The 11503-nt window shown below is 51.0% G+C and overlaps 1 protein-coding gene across 1 annotated transcript; it reads left to right on the top strand.

Moving 5' to 3' along the window:
- Positions 1-851: 851 nt before the first annotated feature.
- OVOL2 (ovo like zinc finger 2) lies at positions 852-10845 on the top strand. Its single transcript, XM_030034488.2, has 4 exons — positions 852-1566; positions 2255-2445; positions 4691-4880; positions 8673-10845. The coding sequence occupies exons 1-4, from the start codon at positions 1467-1469 to the stop codon at positions 8981-8983; spliced, it is 792 nt and encodes a 263-aa protein (XP_029890348.1). The 5' UTR covers positions 852-1466; the 3' UTR covers positions 8984-10845.
- Positions 10846-11503: the final 658 nt, after the last annotated feature.

Here is an 11503-nt window from a genome sequence, read left to right as displayed (position 1 = left end):
GGATAAAGTCCCCGACAGCCCCGCACCGGTGGTCCTTGCCCCAAAGAGTAACCGGGGACACGCGTTAAGCAGAGCTCTTTCATTTGGCCGCTACATTTGAAGGCGCGTCCTTTCCAGAAGCTCCAGATCCAGCCTCTGAAGTTAAACCTTCTCAACGAAACCAACGGTGAAACTCCCATCGATTCCCTCTGGCCTGCGCTTTGCTCTTTGGGAGGAAAGCGGCGACCTTAGAGAAGAGCGATGCCGTTTGAAAGGCTTCTTCACGTGGGGAAACGGCTCTTGGTGCTCAGTCCCACCAACCTGCGCAGACGCTCCAGCCCGGTGCTGGCTCTGCTGCAAGGACGTGCTCGGGGACGAAGGCACCGAGCGCGTTTTCACTGCGTTTAATAAAAAAGCAGATTGAATAGTAGGTGTGAGGCGGGAGAAGGCACCCCTGAATGCTGTTAAATATCCATGTGTGGGCTTTGCTGGGCTCGGAGACTTTTTGGTGCAGTTTTGTGGGTTTTCTTCTGTTTCTTTTGCTTCCTCCCCCCCCCCCCCCCCCCGCCCCGTCTTTTGTTTCAATTCCACTTCGGGAAGAGGGGGAGAGGACAAGAGGCAAATAAAAAAAAAAAAAAAAAAGGAGGTGGGGGGGAGGAAGAAAAGGCTGAGGCCGTGACACGTTTTTCATTTTAAATAAATGACTGAAACAGAATAAAGCCCCTTTTTTTTTTTTTTTTAACAGAAGAAAGGCTTGTCATTAAGAAAAATAATAACAACAACTTTCTCTGCCCGCTGCTGCCCCGAGGACAGCTCAGCCTCTTTCCCCGGAGTCCTGGGGAGCTCTCCCCTCCGTGGGCTTGCCCCGGGGGGGGGGACACAGACGGACCCTCAGAGCAGCCCCCAAGCCCACCTCCTCCCCGGGACCCGCACCCACGGCTGGGGAGCACCCCCGGCACCCCGTTACGGCACCGGGTCCGGTCCCCGGGGAGCGGCCAGGCAGCGACGGCAGGGCTCCCCTCCTCTTTTTTTTTTTTTTTTTTTAATTTTCAGACGTTAAATTCTTTTGCAAACATTCATGCCTTAGGAAGGGCTGGAACAAAGCTCAGCTGCTCCAACCGGTCGGACAGGTAAGCAGACTTGTTGACACCGTTATGTTTGCAGCACGCATGCTCCTTCCCAAGTTTCCTGGTGCATTTTTCTATTCCACCTTATGAAACTTTCCTCCCCCCCCTTACTCTCCCCCCCCTTCCCCACTCCTCCCAGCTTCTTCCCTTCCCCTCCCCTTCCCCTCCCCGCTCCTCGCTTGCTCTGCCCGGTGCGTGCGGTCCCGCTCCCCGCGGGCTGCGGCGGGCGGGCGGGGAGGGGGGGGGGGGGACATACGGAACGGGCTAAACCACCGCTCCTTTCTTTTCTTTTCCGTTCCATTCCGTGCCCAGCCGTGGCCCCCCCCCCCCCCTCCCCTTTCCCTTTTTTTTGCCCTCGCCATGCCCAGAGCTTTTCTGGTAAAGCGTCGGAGCCCGCAGCCGGCGGTGCGCAGCTGGGATGGGTTGCCCGACGAGGAGAGAGCCGACACCTACATCCCAGGTACGGCTCCCTTTCTCCCGGTACCGCTTCCCACCGGGACGAAGGAAGGATCCCAGTCCTCGCTCCGGTCCCTGTGGGTTAGCGGAGGGGATTTTGCCGGTCAGGGGGGAACCCCCCCCCCCCCCCCCTCCCCCGAAGGGGCGGACGGGTCGGGGAGGGCTGTTAAATGGGATGGGATGGGATGGGATGGGGGGGGGGAAAGCGGGTGTCGGCCCCGCTGGGTGATGCAGCCCCCACGGCTGGCACCATCTCCCACCTCGGGGAGCCCCCGGGCATGGGGGGGGGGGGGGGGGGTGTGTGTGTCCGTGTGTGTGTGTCCGGGAAGGTGGGAAACCTCTTTTGCATGAGAAAGGTGGCGGGGGAGGAGAAGAAAGAACCTGGGGGGGGGGGGGGGGGGGGATGTACTCCTGGCCTCCCCCTTCCCTCCTCCTCCTCCTCCTCCTCCTCCTCCTCCTCCTGCCCTTGCCCGGGGTATAACGGGAAGGCGGCGGAGCTGGCTTGTTTGAACTTTGGGACCGTTCGTGTTTGAGTTTCCGATTGCAGCGGGAGCCGCGGATCCTCCCCCCGCGGCCCGCCCGCAGGTTAAACACCGGCGGCTCCCACCTCCCCTGGTCCCCCCCTTTTTTTATCACATCATTCCCCCCCCCTCCAACACACTCACCGACCCCCCCGGCTTCTCTCGCTGCAGGTGGGATCGGCTGCGTGCTGCTGGGCTACGAGGACAGCTGTAGCCTGGAGAGCAGCGGGAGCAGCGGGACCAGGGATGCGGAACCCAGCGATCCCCCGACACCCCAACCCGCTCCCGGAGAGATGGGTACGGCCGGGGGGATGCTGCTGGACCTGGCCGTCAAGCGTCCCGCGGTCAGGTCGAAAATCAAGGTAACCGTCCGTACCCTCCCCGCCCCACACCATCTCTTCGCCGGTGATGGGGTGACCCCGCTTCAAAGCCGGGGACGCCGGGTGACAACGGTTCCTTGGGCTCTCTCTGTTAGAGGTGACAGCACCCAGCCCGCACCCCGAGACGGAGGCCCGCGAAAGCGGCCGGCCGTAGGATGGCGGCGGCAGGGCAAACCTCGTAAGCGATGTACCGTAATCTTCCAGCGCCCTTTGCCTTCCCTTACCCCTGCCTGGGACATGCTGCCCCTGACCTGCTTGGCTCGGGTCCCGCAGGAGTTCTGAACCCAGCCAGGAAGGACCAGCCCTGGCAGCTAGAAGTCATGCCCCACCGGGCGTGGGTGGATCTCGTTCCTTAACGTGGGGCCTCCTTAAAAGGCCGCCTTCCAGGTTGTAGTCGAACCTTCGCCAAGGGGGGGGGCTGTGTGGTGAATCTTCCCGCTGCCCCCCTCTACCCTCTTGAGGTATCAAGATAGCAGCTAGGAAAAGGTCTTCCTCCGAAGCTGTGAAAGGCCATTGCCACCTTGAGGTGGACCCACAGGCTTGGGTGAAACGAAGCAATTATCTGTCCATTAACTTTGCTGAAGAGCCTCTCCGCTGCATGGGCAAGAGCTCTGGCTGTCCGGCTGTCCCCCGGGCAGAGCCGGCAGAGCAGAGCGGTGATTTCCCTCCCGAGGCCGAGAAGGCAAATCGCTGACGGGCTCCTCGTGGTACCCGAGACGGAGCTCCCGAAGCGCGGTGGTGATGCGGATGGCGTGGGAGGACCACGTCCATCTCTGAACATCCAGGGTTCCCCTCAGCAGAGGTGGAGCCAGGCCACCCCAGTGCTAAGAAGGAGGAGATGTGTTTACCAGTGGCTAGTTAACACCTCGTTAAACCCTGGCTGTTGCTTTGCTGGATGGAGCTGTAAAAATTCCCACTGTCTCTGCTGGGATTGACAGCCTTTCGGCCACCATGTTATTAATCTCGTGATTAACACTACGTTTTCACCCTGCTTATATGTGGCCCCATGAGGTGGAGTCCTACCTGTTGCCCAACAGATACTTCCCAGCTGGTTCCCCCTCTAGTTTCACACCTCGTGGTTTCACAGCTGCCTTTTTTTTTTAAATCTTTCGCTACAATTTCAGGTAGCATTGCTTTGGTAGTAAGCGAAGGAGGAGGATCGGGAAAAATAACTGGCTCTTTGGGAAAAAGAAACCCCAAACGTATTCCTCTCTTTGTGAAGAGCTTGCCCCGCTGCTGTTTGACTTTAACCTACTTTGTATAATTTAACCTGTGCTATTAGCAACTGTCACAGCGAAACCTCGTTTCGGCAGAGTTGGGTTTTCTCAGCGAGCCACAGAAACTCCTCAAAAGCGCCACGAGAGCCAATGGATGTGTGCGCACGGTGCCGCCTGCTCCGCTGGCTTTCCCCCATCCCGAGCGGCTAGCGGCGAGCACGTCCGCTCCCCCACAAATAATTAAACTAATAGCGAAGTATTTGCATCTGCCAGACGTTAAGCCTTCCTTCTCAGGAACGCTTTTCCCAAGAGCTGAATCATCAGTGTCTCCCTTAGTCAAGTTAGGTCATGGTGTTGGCGCAATATTTTTGGTGTTAGGAGCAGGAATGAGGAGATTAACCCCTAATGACACTCTGCCGTTAATTAACGAGCCAGGGAGACCACCGGGAGGAGATTAGTGCCATTGTTTCGGTCTCTGCTGAGTCAGCACAACGTGCCTTTGGTTTATCTCGCCAAACCTACCTTTTTTTTTCACCGCTGGCTGGTTTTCGAGGGACCCATGGCAGCCGGCAGGGTGATTGGCAAAGGCACCGCACGGGTCCGACTTTCTCACGCCAGGGAGGGCCTCCCGGCTCCATCCAGGAGCAAGCACACATGCAACCCCACGGAGAGGTGCTCATAGCCTGAGCCCGTGTGCTTATGGATGTAGCTGGACGAGGGTCCCTGCCTCTGGAAGGCATCCACGACACGGGCTTTGTTTGAATCCCTGAAGCCAAGCTGGCCAGCGTTGCATCAGTCCCAAGCCGTGCACATTAAGTCAGCCACCTTATCGCAAGGGAAGCGTGAAGGTTTCACCCAGCAAGAATCTCCCGAATGCTTTCACTTTTCATTTTGAGTTATGTCCCAAGAATTTTTTAACGCCATGATAAGCATCCCTCCTTATTTTGTTTGTTTTCTGTCGGTCTTTGTCATCTTGATGCCTACTCACCCAGTCCTCTTCCATTCCTTAGTTCACCACCGGCACCTGTAACGATGCTACGGTGCATAGCTGCGAGCTGTGTGGCAAAGGCTTTCGCTTGCAGCGGATGCTCAACCGTCACATCAAGTGTCACAGCCAGGTGAAGAGACACTTGTGCACCTTCTGTGGAAAAGGCTTCAACGACACCTTTGATCTGAAAAGACATGTCCGGACCCATACCGGTGAGAACGCGATCCCCAGGGGCTTGCGGGCGGCTCTGGGTAGCGGGAGATTGCAGAAGGGGTGAGGTGGGACAAGGACGAGGAGAGGGTGAGGGTAACCCGGCAAGACAATAATACAAAACCCAGGTAAACGACGTTTGCAAAAAATAGCGGGGATGCAGTGGAGGAAAGGGAAAGACCTGAGCGTGGACAGATGAAAGTCCTGGGACTAACGAAATCTGATGAGAACTAAGGAAATCTGTGTGAAGCAATGTGGGTGCATGAGCCATCCAGATCCGATGTAGACACAGCTGCGTGCTGCCATGCCTGGGGCAGCGAGACCGGGATAACCCACCCGGGATAACCCACCTGGGATAACTCACCGCATGTTATTGCGAGTCCAGCGTGTACCGGTGAGCGGAGGCAGGCGGTGGATGAAAATGCTTTGCCCTCTAGAGGCAACGAGCAGCAGTTTCTTGGTTTTTAGCCGCGAACCTTCCCCGCTGGCCGTCCCGCGGGATGGGGTTATGGCTGGATTTTGGCACCGTCTGGAGAAGCCAGAGTGTGGTTCATGCGGTGCCTCTAGCTTCTTTAGGGAAACTAGGCAACACACCTGACTTCTGCTGCATCCCTGCCTGCTTCAGGCTACCAGCTTCTGCAATCCCCTTTCGGAGCCGTTTCGCTCTGCACGTCTGGCCGTCCAGATCAGTTTGGCCGCCGGCCTAACCCGTCTCTATTCACTCGCCGTACAGGTCACAGCATGGGTTGAAAAATCTCCTGACAGCGGTTCCTGCTCTGGATTGGGGGGGCGGCAGGTAAAAAAGTTGCCTCAAATCTGGGCTAGTTCCCTCCTCCCTGCTTGCATCTACACCAGGCATACAAGCACAACTGAGGGTGCTGTGATTTAAGCCCATGATGGCACTGGAAGCAAGAAAAATCGTCCCTTCCCCTGCTCTGCTCGCTCTTGCTCCTGTATCGCTCCCGCGGGCTGGAGGGATGCACTTTCCGTGGCCGCTCTGCAGTGGGGTCGGTTCCCGAGCCCACCCCAAAGAGCGGCGGTTGTGTTTCTTTGAACGGGATCGGTCACCTCAGATCCAGCTCACTGGTCACAGAAGTGGTTATCCTAACCTGGAGCAGGGAGAAGGCCGCCTTTTTGTTTCTCTTTCTTAGTGGAAGCGATGGGCTTAAGTACACATCAACCCCATCCTCGCCAAGCAAGATGATTTCTGGCAGGCCAAGCTGGCTTTGCTCAGGAGGCTTGGACTTTGCACCGTCGGGCACCTGGAAGATGCATCCACCGCATCTCCCAGGCACGTTTTGACTTTTCCAGATCTGCGGTTACCTACGGGACCTGCTGATTATTTCGGCTTACTCTGCAATGCCCCTGTTTTGGCTTAGGCCCCATTAACCAGGCGAACTGCTAGAGGTGATGCAAGTATGTTGGTAAGCAGGAGCTGTTTCTTAGCAGTAGAGCTCATGAAAACAATGCCGCCCGTTTCGATGGGAAAGTGTTGGCCGGAGCCAACATTTTGGGCTGGTTTGGTTTGTTTGTAAAGCTTTCATGTGGAAAGGAAAGCTGCTGGCTGCGACCAGGGAGCTGCTGCTGGGGTATGGCCGAAGTGCGGAGTCGGTGCCTCTGAAAGAAGTGATTTTTCAACCTGTCTCCTCATCCCTTGAGATTCAGAAACTAAATCCAAGAGGGTCTCTGTTCAGAAGCTAAAAATATATGTATGCTGTGGCAGGTAGGGGTGAACTCGCTCTGCAGGAGTGGAGCCAATTTTGCGAAACTAGAAGGGAAGAAGGATCTTTGTACTGGACAGGAGTGAAAACCCACTGTCCTGGAAATGTGAATCTTATGGTTAGATTGTCCCCAAATTTACTAGAAGAAATCTGGCATCACTATTTCTCCTCTCCAGTGTAAAGCCAGGATGAACGCTCACATATACTGTATTTGCCTGGTGCCTTGGGTCATGGAGGGGGATGACGGCTGGCTGCAGCAGCGGTACCAATATTGTATTGGCGTGTATCTTTTCCAGGCTGAAATACGGCGCCTCTGAAAGCGGTGGCATCTTTTATGTCAAAGTTGATCGCTGTTCAGGAAAGCTGGGCTATATTTGAATGTTAAAAAGAAGACAAACGGGCTGGAAGTGGTAGTGTGGGCTTTATTTTGTAGCTACGGGTGCTCACCTACATGTGCTTTACTGAATGTCAGTGTTTCAGTGGAAATTGTGCGTTTGTAAGCAGACTGTGCAACAGTAGGGTAGCGTCAGAAAGAGTGAAAGCCACACGTCCCAGTCTAGCTTCATGGCAGAAGCAGACTTAAACATTAAAAAGTAACTTATATACACAGTAAAATAAAATTTTAAAATGATTCCTAAGTAATGAAGAGGTTCTCGCAGCCGTGATGGGCTGTGCCATCCTGGCACTATCCCTCTTGTGCTTGTATTCGTGTCTGTGCAGCACTTGGCAGCAGGAACCAAGGATGGTGAAGGTTTAAGCGGCCTTCAGAGGAGCATGAAAGTGCACGCAAAATACCGTTTGTAAAGGATACACTTCTGTGTGTGAATTCTGATGAAGATTTGGAGTTTCTCTCCAATTGCAGTTCAATGTAACTGAAGCAGTCTCACAGCAGTAGGCGTGAGGAGACGCTAGTCTTGATAGTTTAAGCCGGTGCACTGGGATAACCTCCTTCTACAAGACTTGCAAAAATGCAATCAAGATGCTGCTAATTGGTACGTGTAATTAGTTTGGATTTCTGGTAGAAAGATCAGCGACTGAGTGGTGAACTTAACACAATGCGATTACGAAGTTCCAACTGCCTGTATGGATGTGCGTGCTTTGCCCTTTTTCGCCTTGCTCACCATAGGTGCGATCTTCCACACGCTCACGTTTCACCCTTCATTGGGAAAAGAGAGGGGTTGAGGTAACTCCTTGCATCAGCTTTAAGACTGGTGTTTGCTTGAAAACTTACTGAGCTAGTCTAGTAAGTAAAATCACAACTGGTTTAGGTTTTTTTCAACCGTCGCTAAACCCTCAGCTATTTGCCATTCAAGTACTGGGGGGGTTGTTGTTAAATCAGTGTTGATTGGTGCTAAAATGGATGCTTTTTACTGCTCAGTATTTTTTGTAATGTTGGTTGTACTGAACAAAACCGCTCAGGCATTCAAATCACAAGCCAGCCCCTTCTCCCTCCTCTGGAGACACACGTACGTATTTCTTTCATCTTAATGCACTTCTCTTCTAGAACTTGAGCTTGTAATCTCAATCATCAAATCTATATTCTACGAAAACGCTCTCACTCCTTTGAAGTACTGTGATCGCTGTATGTTCACGTTGGGCTGCCGTTCACTGAAGCCTCATTAAGCTTTGATCGCTAAAAGAGAAAAATTAACATCTTACCGAGATACAAGATTTCATTCATTATAAAAGCCAAAATGAAAGGTTAGCTGAAACTGACGGTTTTATGTAATCAGAGGACTTCAAAAAGTCGGGACTCTAAAGGAATAAGTTTTGGAAGAGCTGATAACGGCTGCTTCTTTAGGACCAAAGCGCCGATGGGCACCTGTTAGCGTCTGCCTACGTCTTCTTGAAACGTTTCTAGGTTTTCTATGCCTAAATATATCAACTCATTCATGAAAATTTTATCCTGTAAGTAAGAAGTTTTATTTAGACAGTTCCTCAGGCTAGTAGCTCCCTGCTGCTAGGTATTTGCTCAATAGCTGATATGCCAGAGCCTTGCTCTTAGCCTATTCTTTAGTCAGCTGTAAGAAACATAAATCAGAATGGTAATCGCTGTCTTTTTTAATGTTGCAGGAATTCGTCCTTACAAATGTGAGGTTTGCAACAAAGCCTTCACCCAGCGCTGTTCCCTGGAGTCCCACCTTAAGAAGATTCATGGCGTGCAGCAGCAATACGCCTACAAACAGAGGCGAGATAAACTTTACGTGTGCGAAGACTGCGGCTACACAGGCCCCACGCAAGAGGACCTGTACCTGCACGTTAGTAACGTTCACCCCGGAAGCGCTTTCCTGAAAAAAACCTCAAAAAAACTTGCAGCGGTTTTGCAAAACAAACTGAGCCCTGTTCTGCAGAGGAACTCCAAAGATGACGACAAAGATGAGTAACACGGTGGATTACAGTGGTCTAAAAGAATGAAGTTTACATGTAGGATTATATATATTATTTTTTTAAAACCAATTTTGACAGAAATCCCTGAAATGAAAGGGACGCTTTTGTTAATGGGACTCTCTTGATGTTGGTAGAACCTCAACTTGAAACAAATATTCCCATATACGATGCAAACATCAGGCATTTTTATCTGGCCCCAAAAAATGGAAAGCTTGGAAGAGGCTGTCACCTCTTGGATGGAATGTTTACTGAACTGACATTCAGGCAACCCATTTTCTGTTTCAGCTCTACCACACGTCTGAGTGGCCACTGACAAATAAGTTCACCTTTCCCCAGTGTATTTTGTAAAGATAATAACCATTGCCTCCTGTACAAACTACTTTTGAGAGGTTTGGGTGAAAAGTGCCGTGTAAGAGCAGCTACTAGTACGTTGTTCTATGCAAAATGAATTAAAATGGTCTTAAGAACAGGACTACATTGTATCAGTAAGTTAAAATGCACAGATAAGCTTTAACTCTGCCCCCCGTGCAGTACACTCACAATTTATGGAAGCGTGATCCAAGGTGAGCTGGAACTTTTTTTAAAGGATACAGAACTTTTTCCTCCCAAACTTTCTCTACTAGCAAATGACATTATTCCAGGGCAGACTTAAAGTCATGTTTTAGGTACTTCAAACTGTGAACTTACTTTTATCATGTTTAGATTTAAGTGTAACTTTAACTCTCATGTTCCTGGACTTGTCACGCTCACTTTGGGGATTATTATCACAGCCTTTTAACATACATCAATATCAACTCAGAAACCCAAAGAAAACACTTCAGTGACTTGAAGCTATGTATTTTCTGTCGTGATGAAATGCAATTTTGTGTGTATTTTATGGGGGGGGGGCGTGTGTGTGTGTGTGTGTTCTTGGAGATTTTTTTTCTTTTTAACCATCAAGTGCCTGCTCACTAATACAACGGAGCAGTGCAAGGCAGTGAAAAGGGAGACTTTGTCTGTCGCTGCCTCGTGAGATCAGTGCAAAACTGTAGGCACAAATCTGGCCTCTCATCTGTAACCAGTCAGTTTAGAAGGCTCCTAGTGAGACTGATGCTACAAGGGAAGGAGGTAGCGATGATGATGAGGGACTGGTACTACATCTCTGTGCTTTTGGACTTCCCCTACAGTCCTGCTCCAGCTCCTGTTGACCCAGGACAACCAAGAGGGTAGCCTACAGGGACTAGTGAGTGTGAATTTAGGGATTTAAAAAAACACAGAGGAGAGGGATGCCCGCTTAACTCATGTTGCTGAAACCACCTGACACTTTAAGACTCTTCAGAAGCTGCTGCAGCCTTTACTGGGCACTTGTGTGTCTGTATTAGGAGCGACAGGGTGGGGTGGTAACTTCCTCAGCAACCACAAAGTGCTCTGGTCCAAGCGCATATTATTCTTCTGTCTTAACTTAATGGACACAGCTGCCAGACAGGTTTTACATCAATTAAAATGCATAACAATTAATGGATTTCATTTGTAAATTCCAAAAATTCATTCCGTGCTCAAAATTACATTCGGAGAGGATGTGCTGTATTCTATGTACATTGAAACAACAGCTGAAAAGTAACGCACCTAAAAGACAGAGTCATAGCCAGGACCTTCATAGTTGTTACCACTAAAATAAGATTCTGAGCATCTCTGCAAGAATTGTAAAAATCTTCTCAATTTGCCTCAGTTTTGTACAGGCATCTGCTTGGGTTTTTGTGGGGAAAAGCTTCTAGGGGTTTTAAAGCATTTCTAATGAAATTAATACTTTATTCAGCACAACTGTTGGTGCTTGGGACCTTGAAAACAAGGATAATAAAGCGATGCTACTGTGTAAAGAACAAACTTGTCATCCTATGTAACGGGAAAGTTTGCAGAATACTTTTGAATAGTATAAATGGAAGGTTGTTCACAGCGAGTGCAGCTTGCGTGCGTGCAAATACATTGACAAAGTTGCCTGGCTAAGAAAAGTGTTAACGGCTGGTTCAGCCAGCTGTGCTGGCAACACTCCCCTGTAACCCGCTCAGCGAGGTCTCAGTCATGAAAATTAACAGTTGAGTTTAGCTCCTAGGTGGGACTGTTCAGTACAGTCCACCTGAGCAAAGTGACTCGCGTTCACCTCACTGCAAAGGATTCGTGTGCTTAGCTCTGCTGGAACCTCAGCCCTTACACTGGAGCAGTGGAGGTGCAGCTGAAAACCTTATCTAGCTGGAGACACGTTTTGTGTCTCTATGCGTTGTTTGTGTCTGTACGCCTGGCTGGTTTTTCTGCAGAGGACAGATAGTGCCTGTAGCAGATGCCTTGGGCACATCAATTTAACAGTCTGGCAAGTTAGTTTAAAGTGGTCACAAAGCGGGTTCGAGTTTGCATGACACTGGCGACAGCCATCTGCCAGTTCTGTTATGGGACAAAACTGGCACTAGCTTGTGCCTCTACAGAAATGTTCCAGAGCTCACACAGGGATGCCCAAGGCAGCCAGACTTTCAGAAGTCCTAGAC

Source organism: Aquila chrysaetos, chromosome 13, assembly GCF_900496995.4.
Source record: "Aquila chrysaetos chrysaetos chromosome 13, bAquChr1.4, whole genome shotgun sequence".
Classification (NCBI taxonomy): Eukaryota; Metazoa; Chordata; class Aves; order Accipitriformes; family Accipitridae; genus Aquila; species Aquila chrysaetos.
This window is presented reverse-complemented; position numbering and strand designations above follow the sequence as displayed.

Coding starts and splice junctions, on each gene's coding strand:
- OVOL2 (XM_030034488.2), top strand. CDS start 1,467: ATGCCCAGAGCTTTTCTGGTAAAGCGTCGGAGCCCGCAGCCGGCGGTG. Junction 1,567..2,254: donor AGCCGACACCTACATCCCAG/GTACGGCTCCCT, acceptor CTCTCGCTGCAG/GTGGGATCGGCTGCGTGCTG. Junction 4,881..8,672: donor ACATGTCCGGACCCATACCG/GTGAGAACGCGA, acceptor TTAATGTTGCAG/GAATTCGTCCTTACAAATGT.